Source organism: Sander lucioperca, chromosome 19 (assembly GCF_008315115.2).
Source record: "Sander lucioperca isolate FBNREF2018 chromosome 19, SLUC_FBN_1.2, whole genome shotgun sequence".
NCBI lineage: Eukaryota > Metazoa > Chordata > Actinopteri > Perciformes > Percidae > Sander > Sander lucioperca.
The window spans coordinates 7,458,149-7,472,758 of NC_050191.1; the positions used below are offsets into that span (position 1 = coordinate 7,458,149).

General features: G+C 37.1%; 1 protein-coding gene across 4 annotated transcripts in view; it reads right to left on the minus strand.

Annotated features, from left to right (window-relative positions):
• Positions 1–14,610, minus strand: part of tbc1d32 (TBC1 domain family, member 32) — a 90,353-nt gene that overhangs the window by 24,141 nt on the left and 51,602 nt on the right. For 3 of the 4 annotated variants that reach the window (XM_031321850.2, XM_031321853.2, XM_031321851.2), the window contains exons 29-32: positions 10,796–10,865; positions 8,351–8,466; positions 5,722–5,876; positions 4,546–4,686 (exon numbers count right to left, since the gene is read on the minus strand). In XM_031321850.2, the coding sequence (XP_031177710.1) occupies positions 4,546–4,686; positions 5,722–5,876; positions 8,351–8,466; positions 10,796–10,865 (482 nt within the window). The remainder of the gene's footprint in view (positions 1–4,545; positions 4,687–5,721; positions 5,877–8,350; positions 8,467–10,795; positions 10,866–14,610) is intronic. The other variant, XM_031321854.2, reaches the window with a different exon arrangement.

A 14,610-nucleotide genomic window follows, 5' to 3' on the forward strand; every position in this document is an offset into this window, starting at 1 on the left:
ATCTAACCTGTGGCCCTTTCCTTCATGTTTTGCCCTCTCTTTCCCCACTTTTCTGTCTACAACTGTCCAATCCATTAACAAGGACAAAATGTACAGTAGAAAAAAAAATAGGTACAAAAAGTCTTACTATAGTATGTAAAAAAGTCATAAAAAAGTCTTAGTATACTATGTTGAATAAAGTCAGTGTGTCAAAAAAAGTAAACAAAAGTCATAGTATAGTATGTCATAAAAAGTCATAGTATAGTATGTCATAAAAAGTCATAGTATAGTATGTTGAAAAAAGTCATAGTATAGTATGTCATAAAAAGTCATAGTATAGTATGTCATAAAAAGTCATAGTATAGTATGTTGAAAAAAGTCATAGTATAGTATGTCATAAATAGTCTGTTGAAAAAAAAACGTCATTAAAAAAAAGTCACAGTACAGTATGTCGGAAAAAGTACAAAAAAGTCATAGCATAGTATGTCAAAAAAAAGTCATAGTATAGTATATCATTAAAAGTATAGTACTTCAAAAAAAAAGTTGAGACTTTCACTAAAAAACACAAATATGAGGTACAATAACAAGCAAAACAAATCTAAAGGCTGCTTTCCAACAGCCTGAGCTATAGTACAGTATAGTATGGGCTACTGAGCTACTGCGCATATGCGAGTGCAATCAAAGATAGCACAGAAGAAGAAGAAGAAAAGAAGTCTCACTCTGTAGCTAAAACAGAGACCAGCTGAAAAGAGGAGCTACAGCAGTGAGAGAGAGCGGTGCAGTACAACAAAAATATGGTGTTTTTTGAAAATTAAACCATGTAAACATATTCTGGTACAACCTTAAAATACAATTATGAACCTGAAAATGAGCATAATATGGGTGCTTTAAAATTTTTTAAAAAGTCATAGTATAGTATGTAAAAAAAAAAAAAAAGTCATAAAAAGTCATAGTATAGTATGTCATAAAAAGTCATAGTATGTCATAAAAAAATCATTAAAAGTCATGGTATAGTATGTAAAAAAAAGTCTTAAGATAGTACGTCATAAAAGTCATAGTATAGTATGTCATAAAAAGTCATAGTATAGTATTTACAAAAAAATAGTTTTTCACTAAAAAAAAATAGTTTTTCACTAAAAAAAACGTGAACCTCATTGTGGCGCTTCAGGAACAGTCAGAGGTTTAACAAAGTCAGTGGGTATCATCCTCTGGGAACCACGAATGTTTGTACAAAATGTCATTGCCATCTATCAAATACCTGTTGAGATATTTCAGTCTGAACCAAATTGGTGGTGGTACCATGCAATTAGAATGGATTATAAAGATGTACAAAGACGTACAGTTTTCAGCATGCTGAGATGAGTGATACTGTTAATGTTATTGTCTGTAGACTTTCAGTTTTATCTTATAGTGATATGATCATATTGTCATTTTGTAAAGATTGTTCTGTCCAAAGTTATAATTTCAAGCAAATACTGTACATTAAAAGCTATAAAAAATAATGAAGTTTTTGTTTCATTACACGTAGAAATAGTAGAACACATTTATATGCACTGAACATTATTGATAAATATATATTTTTGAATACATTTGACATATTGCAACATACATACAACATGATACTAGAATTCTTTTCCCATGTCATATTCATCTCTTGATATTGCCATATTACCGAGCAGTATTTCGTGGCTATTGACACCATGACGTACTGATGCTTCAAAGTTTCAGTGTGTAGGATTTAGTGGCATCCAGCGGTGAGGTTGGGGATTGCAACCAACTGAAACTTCTACTGTATGTCAAACGTATAGAAGAACTACAGTACGATTGCCCTCTTTAGAGCCAGTGTTTGTTTTGGTTGTCTAGACAATTTTTTACCTAACTTTTCAATGTCAAGGACCCCTACACTGACACAAAGCAGACCACGGACCCCTATTTGAAAAGATTTTGTCCCAGTGGCCCCCATCTGATAGAATTTTTTCTTGTAGGTGTTTTATAACAGAAAGTGTATGAAACCCATGACCTAAATAATTTAATTTATACTTTGTATTGATCCCCAGTGGGGAAATTACAATTCACACTCTGTTCGAAATCACTACACACAGGCCTGAAATACACACACACACACACACACACACACACACACACACACACACACACACACACACACACACACACACACACACACACACACACACACACACACACACACACACACACACACACACAACCTATTCATGCACAAATGGAGAGATGTCAGAGTGAGTAAGCTGCCAGTGCTGGACCAGCGCCCTTAGCGGTTGGAGGGGTATGATACCTTGCTCAAGAGCACACTGGCAGTGCCCAGGAAGTGAACTGGCATCTCTCCAGCTACCAATCCACACTCCATACTTTGGTCCCTACGGGGACTTGAACCAGCGACCCCGAGAAACATGGCGGTGCAACATGGCAGACTCAGTGGAAGAGGACTTGCTCCATATGTAGATATAAACGGCTAATTCTAAGGTTACGAAAACAACGATTCTTATCTTCAGGTGATTATACACCACACATTTAAAGCTGCACTATATTCACATATCAGCCACTCAAGTATATTCTCTATTTTATATCATTGTAAATTAAATATCTTTGGGTTTTGGACAAGACAATTACAGATGTCAACTTGGACTTACATATTGAGAACATAATCAGCAGATTAATTAATAATGAAAATAATTGTTGGTTGCAGTGGTTGAATTTTAACTGCAACTCTTGCATCCACACACAACCTCTACTGTACGAATGTCAAGAGGTGTATAATGCTTTATTTGCCACTGCTGCTTTCAAAAGGCTTTCAAAGCTCAAACTTTTGGAATAGATATTTCCATTTCTGACAGAAGAATCGGTGCCCATTATCGCCTTGAAGAGCAAAGAGATGAGCTGAATGTTAACGTTTTACTCCACCCTGGAAACAGTGAATTCCAATCTTTGATGCAAATGCAGTGAGTCTTATAAGCACCCCTGCTGCCGTACATTAGGTGAGCCTCAACTGTCAACCGCTGACAGGATCAAACAGAAGCGGATTCAAGGTGAAAAACCTTTTTTTTCTACCTTGTTGTTTGAGAGAGAAAAAGTCTGTGTCAAAAGAATCAAGTGCAGAGGAGCAAAGCTCTAACTTAAATTCAACTGCTCTGTTTAAAAAAAGAAAAAAAAACATTCAATGTCAAAACTGCATTTTGGTATTCCAAAGTCAAGTGAAGTCAAAGCAGGATAAAAAGGGAAGTCATTCACAGGGCAGGTGTGGTTCTGAAGGCTTTAAACACTGTTTTGGGTCTCGCGCTGACATCATTAATGACATATTCCACAACAGTGGCAAAAACTAGATGAGTTGCTGACTCTTTGGGTGTTTATGGTGAAGAAATATCTATGCAGTATATTTTGAATCAAGCCAATATAATCCAAACTATGTTCCTCTTTTCATTTTCTACATCAGTAGTGAGGACTGTCCATTAACATACTCTTAATGGACAGTCCTAACTTAACGGCTCAGATGATATCTTACGAAAAATTATGCAATATTTTTCATGCGTTATCCTGCAAATGTCCAGCAACACGAGCCGAGAGTGTGCCTGCCTAAGCCCCTGCTGTGGCGAACCTGTTTAGGCAACGAAACTACTTGGTAGGAAAAGATAGTGGTTTTAAGTTTCTTATGTAAGTTACGTAAGAAAAGCAAGTTTAACTAAGTCACCGTTGACTTTTGCTTTCACACAAGACACGAACAGCGGTCTCCTGTGTTTGTTTGACCCAACCCTATGAAGACTTGTTGCTCTTTATAATACATTGCATGACTTCCTCCTTAGAGACAGCCCTGCACATCCTAGCTCACGATTACGTGGGTTAAAATATGATTAAATAGTGCATTACTTTTCGTAGGTTTAAGTACAAACAGTGAATGAAACCAGCCTGCTTTATTGATTGATGATTGAAGGGGATCAGAAAATGGAAATTAAAATACAAAGACACAAAAGTAAGAATTAAATATAATATTATAATAATACAATATAATATTATAAAAATAATTAATTTAAACTCAATGTCTACTGGATAGACAAACTATTGTCTGCAAAGCTTCATCCGTCTGACTTTAATTTTCTGTGTTGCTGTGAATTTATATTATCATATCTGAATATCAATATTCAATTTATCAATATTTAGCAAATAAACAGTACATCTGTTTTAAACATCCACACATAAAGTAATGAATTAAGTAGAAGAACTAAACCTCAAATTAGTACGGACAGTGATAGCCACTGTGTTGTAGTTGGATAAAGGGAGCGCTACAAAGAGAAACTCAAACTTCAATAACAGAACATTCAAATAAATACAAGTCACACAGCCTATTAAATAATCTGTGGCAAAAGCATTGCAAAAATGTGTTACTGCATACTGTCATATCATTCTGTGATTTTGGAAAAACTATTCACTTATAAGAAAATGTCCAATAAGGATCAGTTTTATTCTTCGAGACAATCTCGCATTAGTTAGCTTTACTGTAAGTGAACTGTTCGTCTCCGTCTCTACGGATCATACCTGTGACGGGGTAAAGCCAGACATCCTGAAGGCGGAGTGGACCAGAGGAACTTCAGCTTTCAGCAGCATCTCCACATAGTGAGCTGTACACCAGTAAACGGGAGGGATTCCTGATTCAGCTACTTCCACAGGAACATGGACCTGTCATGGCAAACACAAGCCGTTTTGTCTCTCTTGGTCTCAGAACATTTTTAGAGTTGAAGTAAAGCTATATATCTGTAAATAATGTCCAATTGTGCTTCCAAAAAAACAAATTACAAGCTCCTTGTTTTGTATTCAGTGCTAATATATAGATTAAAACCTACTTAAATACTTTTATTAGCTTTGATTTTGAGTAATGGAACAGCATAAGGCTTCATGCTCACATACAGAGGTGTGTGTGTGTGTGTGTGTGTGTGTGTGTGTGTGTGTGTTCAAGCCCACATTGCGTCCTAAGCTTGCTGCTGCCTCTTAATTATTTGCGCCCTTTATGTTTTCTGTGATATTGACAAAATCGACCACGTTGAGTAGTTGGAGGCTAACTGCTGTGTGGAGAAATTTACTGACTGCATCTGCATCAAACACACAGAGCACGTAACACATGTGCAGACGAATCCAATTGAGCTGTATTGACTTTGACGAGAGAAGACAAGATGACAGAGGTTGGAATAATGATAGCAAAACGTCACTCCTGCAATTTCCAATGATTGAAAACACACTTCATTTCAGACTTCTTCCACTCCCTTGAATTCCTTACACTTTTGTTTCTGCTTTTCCCCTCATTCATCTCTTTCAGTCGTCTTCCTCCGAGTACTACTCATCTTCATTTTTCAGATGAGTAAAAAAACATCCTGTTTGTTTTTTACCATGTTGAAAAATTAAGAGTTTTCTTAGTCCACATTTACATAAAGTGACTTTTCTTTTCAAAGCAATCTCAAACTGTCTCCTGTGCCGCTGCACTATGAATGAACTCTTCACAAACCAAACCAGTAACAATGTATGAAAGCTGAAGAATGCTAGTAGGATAATGCATGACTAGTGAGAAATAGAGGCTTTCAAATTTCTTTTCTTTCAAATCTTTCAGGTTTGCTGCCATTTGATGCTTCTAAAGTGCTAAATTACTGCATGTTCAAATCCTAACTATTGTACCTTAGAATCCGCTGCACTGTAGTTGTGTTTGACTGCTGTTATACTCACAGAGGCATGTATCCTCACTGGCCAGATGAATGCAGAGGTAAGCAGAGAGGACAGGTTGAGTAGCAAACGCAGAGACCGCTCCATGTCTCCAGCCATGATAAGGAACACTGTGGAGGTCAGCCAGTCATGGCCTTGATAACCATCCTGCTGAGTGACTGGAGGGCAGAGTTAAAGATCCAAAGGATTGATGGAATAGATACTCAGACTCCCAGCAATTCTAAACAACTCCTTAGATTAGTTCTGCAACATGTAAGTGGTCCATTGATAATAAATGGGACAGATACATGTGTTTATCTTGCCTTCAAGTGAGCCTTCTGTAACACAAATTTAAACGGTAACAGCTTTAATGAAGAGAAAGTACCAATTTGCATGTGGAAATAAATCTGAATAAAGTAACAACCTCTGCATTTTTTTTTAAAATAATTAATGATCTACAGAGCTGTACATCAGTGCAGCATAAAAAGTGACAACAGCAGGGGGTGTTGAATTAATTCAAACAACAGGATTAGTAACACAAATATTATCAAAGCTGAAATTCATTGATTTTGTTTATATTTTAAAGGATTTGTAAAGATCCTGTTTAGGCGTCCCAAGAAACGGAGTCCTTACGTTGTGTTAAATAAAGCATTACGCTAATACCACTTTACTGTCAACCGACACCGCGGAGTGTCAACCACAGAGCGAGTAACGCTGTGACAGTCAATTAACCCTGATACACCAGACCATTATCTCATAGCAGAAAAAACAGCCTCCTACAGTTAAGACTGCTAAGATCCAGTTCTCTGCTGGCTGTATCATTTTGTGAATTAATGAAATGAAAAACAGATTCAGGTCTAACTGCATGGCTAGTAGTAAGTAGTGTGATTTTAGTGTACGAGGAGTCAAGCGGGGATCCTGTGAGATATCCAGCCAATATGAATAATTTACTACAAGGTCTCCCAGGTGGCAGCTCTCCATTGTGAACACCACATTACACGAGCAATGACGAGAATACAAACTAAATTTGAAACTCCAGGGTCACACCACAATCAGACAACACAACAGAGCTTTCTCGAGTGGTTCATAAGGGCTCTGGAGCATTTACTCTTCAAGCTCATTTTCATTTAGACATTTTATAATTTCATTTGCTGGAAGCAAATAGCTGTCCTGTTCTGTTCCAGAATTGTAGAGCAAATAGTCGGGGGTGAGAGCGCAATCTGACTCAACTCCAGAAAACAACCCCGGGCTATCGACAGATCCTGCTTTTTATGTCTTTCTGCTGATTTGCTGCCTTTAAATAATGTAAACCTTTAGCTTTTGTTAAGGTAGAATGCATGCATGCAATTTGCCCTTAAAACGTTCACTGGATAAAATATAATAGCATGTAAATTATGCTTTACTTAGAAATTAATCAGATTACAATGTCCTCACATTTCAGCATAAAAGGTAAAATGTGAGGACATTGCAACATGTATGAGTTAATCAGCCCTCAGTAACAAACACACCCAGTTAAATACTACTTAATGCTCTTTGAAACTGATTGACAGACAAGCACTATTTGTAGTATGCTCTTTCAAGACATCATTTTGAATGTTAACGAATTATAAATAAAGCAGAGCCTGGAAAAGAAAAAAAGCATTTTGATCTACCATTACTCAAACTAAAAATATTGACTCTTAAACTTCTCCTCCTCTCTATAATCGGTGCTTTATTTTCCATTTCCTTACTTTAACTGAGACTATTTAGTTCTGTGGTTCTGGCTAATTTCAGGACATAAGGATGTCTTCAAAGCACTAAAATCAGACCTTTGAATTTAAAACTATGTGGACTTTCTTATCAATATAGTGAATATTATGCACTACAGTTTGTACCTGGTGAAGCCTTCTGAATCTTATCACTACTCAGAAACATTGTGGTAAATCTGCATACAGCTAAATTAAAATATAATCGATCAGCATAACACACAACACACGCACACAAACTGTCCTCTGTTGAATGAGAGTAACAATACTGTATATAAAGTGTAAATAAAGCCTAAGTATGTGTCACCATATGTGAGTGTATTATTGCTTTTGGTGTGTGTTAATATGTATTTGCACGCATCTACAATAGCTGTATTAAAGAGTCACTCCCACTTGAACCTACTGCTCTCTTTATGTTTTAGAATACTGTAAACGGTAACTACTTTACTTGAAGTTTTCTACATAAGAGTGACATGACACTGTCATGAACACGAACCCTAACTCTAACCCCAACCATAACTTGTCATGACAAAACCGAATGATACTTACTAAAAGAAGCGTTATGTTATAAGCGTTTATGACTTGTTTATAATGTTTTATGACACATTCATGACAGTGTCATGTCACTCTTATGTAGAAACCTTCAAGTAGTGTAACCCTGTAAAAAAAATTTTTTTATTTAGGGTGTCTCATCTTTGTATTTCTTTGTATTTGTTTTTACAAAAAGACTAACATTACACGTTTCTTGGTTCCCCTTGTGTTGCAAACGTATTTAGTTAAAAGTTTTAGTTATAAAAATTATATTTTTATATAAAAAACTGTGTAGCCCAAAAAAATATGCAAAATGTCACAGGGGTTAATTTTAAGTCACTCTTCATGAGTGCAGATGTGGAGTCTGTAAAGGATACTGAGTTCTGAAGCCGTTTTAACTCTCTGCGTAGACAGGAAGATCTTAATGTGCTTCATTAGCAGCGTCAGGCCGTTCACGGCATCTTCTGTCAGAAACTTTCGGTAGCTGCCGTACCTGTAGATAAAAGACAAAACATACATTATTGTTAGGTACCGATCAATCCTTAATGGGTTTGTTTGTAGTGGATATTTGGTATTTTATCACAGCCAAAGGTCGTCTGGCATATTGTGAAGGGAATTCCTGTTATAAGTTCAGCTGTGTACTATTAAACTACATCACATCGCTATTGCTCATTGCAACCAAAACCATGCACGTTTTTCTTACTGTATCTGAAAAAGAAAACATACTTGATTCACTTTCATTTCTTAGGGCTATTATTTTTCTATTAACTCCAATAATCCTCTTATTGTACTCACATGATAGTCACACAACACAATTAGTAACAAAGAGACAAAGAAATATTGAGGCCTCAGGCAAATATACGGAAGTACTCATCAAAATTGAATTCAACAAGTCCAATGTGGTGAGATTAAACTCTGCAAGTCTGACATGTCTAAGTCAAAGATTCATTATAAATTCATGTCTAACAACTTTTAATCCTATAAGACACAGTGCTCTGTGGGTAACGCTCACACACATTTTTCTGTTTGTACAGAAAAAGTAAACAGTGTTTCTGAGAATGCTCCCTTTATCTGTGGTGCACATTTGCAGCTCCAGAAAGAACCCCTTTTCTCTGTGACTCCGAGGGATGGAAACACCTGGGGCCAGATGCAAAAGCCATGTGCATGCACAAAAAACATGCACACACCATTTCACACATGTAAACTAGTACTTATAAAACACTTATTAAGACCATGCTAAGACTTTCTTACAGACTGAGCTCTATGTAATATGGAAATGGAAAACTAAGGTGGGAGAAATTGCTTGCTTTATGATTGAATTGAACTATATTGGAAGTTTTACAGGTAGTTTACATATAGGTTAATGTGGGAGCATTGTGGCTCTGTCACAAATGCATGTGTACCCTCAAGAAACTAAAATCAACAGAGTAAGACAGAATTAATTAAGTTCAAGAAAGATTTTAAAATGACTTACAGCTTAGGGAAACGATTGGAAGGAGACCTGTGACACATCTCAGAAACAAACAGCAAACACTAATTTAAAGCTACTCCAATATAATTGTCTGATGCAGAGATATAAGACTCCTGTCAAATTGAATAAATACAACAGTAATATACCTGACCTTTGTTGTAAATGCAATGAAGCAAAAGGAACATGTTTGCACTGTGTCTGGGAGTGTGACAAAATTAAAACATTCTGGAGGGAGGTGATCAAAAAAACTATGTTCATCTTGTCTGTGAACATTACACTTGATCCCAAGATGATATTGCTGCACCTGTATCCAACAAATCTAAATCTGAAAGCCCGAGCATATAAATGTATCGATTTCGCTATACTACAGGCAAAAAGGACTATAACTCATCTGGAAGAAAATGGAGGCACCTACAATTGGTGCTTGGATCAAGAATAGGGCGCAATGGAGAGATTAACGTTTAAATTAAAAAGCAAATTGGGGGTGTATGAGAAAATCTGGAAACCATTTGATCAATATTAAAAAAGGAGACGCAAGTGAGCTTCTACAGAGGGAAAATGCGGGACAGGATCCCTAAATAGATACCTAAATTTAAATAAGTAGTGAAACCCAGTAGAGGAAAGGACTGAGGCATGTCTTGGAGGGTGATAGCAGAGGTGCAATTGTTGTTTGTTTTTGTATTTGTGCGTATCGTTAGCCTGGTTGACACCAGACCCTTCTCAGTTGTAACTGAGAGTGGGTCTGGGAAAGGTTCATTGACAGTTCATTTCCAAAGGGGTGTCAAAAACGGACGCCGCTCAAATGCCTCTGGGCGCATTAGATAGTCCAACCAATCAGACCAACGATCCGGGTGACGCTGCTCTTCGGTAGCTGTCATGTTGAATGTAAACAAAAAGCTGCTCTCTGCTCGTCGGCGCGTAAAGCCCGCCTCAACGGTTGTGATTGGTGTAAAGCCCGCCTCAGCGGTTGTGATTGGTGCCTCGATTTCGGGGACATTGGAAATGGGTTTGAATGGGCTCTTCGCCAGACTGACTTGCAGAGCAAATCTCAAATTTGCCAGAAGTTCTCAGGGTTTACCCAGGCTAGCGTATCGTGGCTTTGCTGGAGGTGCCATTGTTCTGTGCATGTGATACGGTCATATAGTTTGCTTTTTGTTTTGTTTTTTGGCTCTTGTGGTGCTGCAGATGTTGGGAGAGAGATTTTGCAGTTACTTAAATGACACTAACAGTTCAGGGAGTATGACAGTTTGTACACAGCGGGTTTCTCCTTCTTACCAGGTTGCTGCTGTCAGGAGGTTGTCTAATTAAATACAGGTTCATGAGCTATAGAAAAACACTTTACTGTACATACCTGAGACAGGTGTCGATTCCCAGCTGCTCCACGGATGATAATACAGCACTCTTCACGCTCTTCTCCTCTGCTTTAAAACAAGACAATTAAAATGGAGAGGAGGTTATTACCAGGCAAGGCAATACCCAGAGAGGGGATATGGCTGGAGTTTTTAGGGAAAAACACTCCCTAGACATCACTAACGGGCTGCGTTACGACCATGGAGAATGGAAAAACATGACAACGTATCATGACTTGCTACTTTCAAGGGACTACAGATGTGATGTGTCTAGGTAATTTCATAGTTGGCAGTTTTACAGCGGTTGTTTGCCATTTAATTGTGATGTTTGTGAGGCAGCATGGCATCAAGGTGACTTTGGTAATTTCACTAACAATCAGCCACGGGTAACTTCACAGCAGCATTTTAATAGTTTAGAGCAGCAGAGTCATAACTCGTGACTTTAGACGTGCGGTGGAGTTTTGGTAGAAAATACGGTATGAAATCTTTAGCCCTGTGAGAAAGCTCTTTATCTCAGGACTCAGGAGCGAGATACCAGCAGCTGAAAATACTGCAGCAGGGCAGCTTTAGATCTACATGCCACAGCTTTGTACAGATCGTTGAGCTATCTGTCTCACCAGCTGCTCTCATGGACTGTTACTTAGCACCATTAAGTGTGCAGAATCATAAAAATATATTAGTTTTTGAAGTTTCAGTTGTAATTGTGTGGCGAGAGTGATGAAAGAAGCAATAACTGCGGGAGGACTGATATTTTGTTTTGGAAGACGTTTCCACTGCTTCCTGGCTTTGGGGAAAAACAATATTATTACATTTGCGCTAATGGATCCCCTGCTTCAGACAGTTTGTGGTAAGATGATGAGAAGCTTTCGACAATTAATAGAATAAGTATTATCCAGACAGCACCAGAGTCAGGGAAAACTTCAAATCCAATTTACAGACTAATGGTGAATAAATATGACAAGGAAATGATAATATGGTTGCTGTAATCTACATATCGAAGTGATAATTCAACATTGTTACTATTGAGAAATCAGAGCTATGCAATGTGGATGAATTACAGGATATCAAATCTTATATTAATTGATAGAAAATAGCTTGTGATGAGGGCATGAAGCAGGGCCAGAAGAACTCCTACCCTTCTCTCCTCACATTAACATCTCTAAAAACCTCTTGCTGGCCGCAATTACTGTCTAATGGAGATGAATGCTCTTGTGCTGTATTTATGCCCCCACCTCCCCATTCCTCTCTCCTCCTGTCTCTTCAGTATTCTGCCACCGGAGTCTATTTTACAGTTTGTAATAACTATGATCAAAACCATTTCACTTTTGTTACAAAGATTGAATGTATCTTTGACATTAGTTGTAACAATTTAGGATGAGCAAACAATCTACGAGGAGGAAAATGTGTCCAGCCTTAAAAGTAAATGTGAAATTGAGACTGCAGAAAATTGTAATTTTTTTTCTGATGAAGAGTATGTGACGAGGACAACAAGTAGAGTAAGTGGATTTTGAGTCAACTGCTATTGAGGAATGCATCATTGAATGAAGAATTACATCATCCTCCAATGTCAGAGGATGAAATCTAACTTGGATTGTGAAAAAGCTGCTAATATGGACTTACTAGTAGTTATGTTTTTTTGTAAAATATTGGATAATTTAGATTTGGGCCACAACTAGGAACTATTTTTTTTAAAGTGGTCACAAGGTTTGGAACCAGTGGTTTAATCTTTAACAACCCACTGTATTTTTTTTATGTAATATCTGAATTTGAAATGTATAGCTGTTAAACAATATTTCCATCAGAAATGTAGTGGAGTAAAAGTATAAGTTTGCATAAAATGGAAATACTTTAGTAACTTACAAGGGCCCCGGTATTGTACTTAAGTACAACCATTTCAACAGGCTTCTGGCACAGAAACAGCTTTTTAAGAAGGCTGTTGTTCAACTAAACTCAACTAGTTGACTGCTAACTGTAAAGTATTTAAATGACTGCCTCTTTAAAAGATCCCATATGTCTGGATGTACAGTATGTTTACACCACATTATGCCTTTTAAAGCAATTTTAAAAACTATAATCTGTCACTGTTAAACATTACACAATTCTTCATATTTCTCTTTTTTTATCTTGACAACATTATTATTACTTGTATTCAAGTATACTTTTCAATAAAGTTGAATTAAACAACTTGTGTTTTTCAGGTATTTCTTGCTCTGTGGCTGGCTAAATTACAGAAAAGAAGGTGTATTAACCAAAAGCAGAATGTGGTGAGAAAATCTATTTAAATGAGGATTCATTTGAGAAAGCATAGATCTCTGCCTGAGCTATTAAGATGTAACAGTCACACAAAAAGGTGCTCCCTCTTTGTTTCCAGCCAACCAATTTCAACAGGCAGCTGAAATAAATGAGATTGCTGGACAGCTGCTTCAGGAGTCAGGGCCATGAAGGGTGAGGAGATACAACTCAGAACAGTGAACTGAAGGAGGTTACAACTTGCCAAATGAGTCTGCTCTCTCTTTACAATGGGAGCACTCAAGTAGGGCAGAGTGGCTGAGACTGTAGTCAACGTCAATCAAACAGTTAGACACAGAGACACAGACACACAGACACACACACACACACACAGAGCAGTGTGTGTGTGCGTGAGTATGAAATATAAAGTACACCAGAGAACCTTAATTTTAAAGCAACAAAGAGATAGAAGGCACCTAGAGAGAAGAGACATAGGCTAATATGGCAATTCCATAACTGATTCTTGGTGTGATGCTGGAGCAGAATCAACAAAATAAAACTTCTATGCAACTGTACTGTCCGAAGGATTTTCTGCCAAGCTGTAACATGTCGGACCAAAACCAACTGCTCAGATGAGACTACTCGTTACACAATTTTAGAACAAGTGTTTGCTCTTGTCGAAGATTATTTACTTGCAGTTATTTTGTTCCATGTCTTTCCCAAAACTAGTGATGCAAAGTTGTTATATGATACATGTGAATCACAGTAACTCTTTGCTGAACTTTACTGTGCAGAATGATGTGTAGAGTTTGACGCTAGAAAGCTGTTTTCACATTTGCCTGCTAAAGAGGGAAAGTGTCTCTGTGCTCTTAAGACTGAGTTTAACACAAGCATGATTATGTGACATCACAACTAGTTTGGAAGCCAATCATTGTCCAGGATACAACTTACACAAGTGTGATGTGGAAGTGAAAGTGGAATACACAATATGCTCATTTTCTCTACCTCAGTTGTAAAGATTCTTGAAACACAAACCCCAAAACAAAAACAGGTTTCAGGGCATGAACATGAGAATCTTTGAATTTTCCAAGTCCTTGTATCCAAATTAACTTAATTTTTTCTATAAATTAGTTCAAACACTTCTGAGTTCAACCAAAAGTAAAAACAAAACAAAAACAAAGTGCCCCACTGGATTAGCCATAGCTACCAAATCACCTGCTTATTTCTCTGCAGTAATAATAAAAATGTATATGGCATGATTCTAACGGTGGTAAAGATAAATTTAACAAGAAATTCCTGAAAAGCTTTGATTGCTTTGTAATCATTGCTAACACCAAGCTAGCTGCCTGCATCTGCAAATTTGTCATACTCATTTACATATTTTCTGCATGGCAGGTTGAAGAAAAAAAAATTCTTCAAGAATCTTTATAGACAGAGAAACAATATAATTTAGTTTCAGATAAATTATGCATGACTTATAAAAGCACTCTGGTATTACAATCTTTCTAAGTGCACAAGTTTATGGTTTTAAAATGTGTCCTATTTTCCTGCTCTGTTGGCTTGACCGGTTCTTAATAAGTGGGATTAA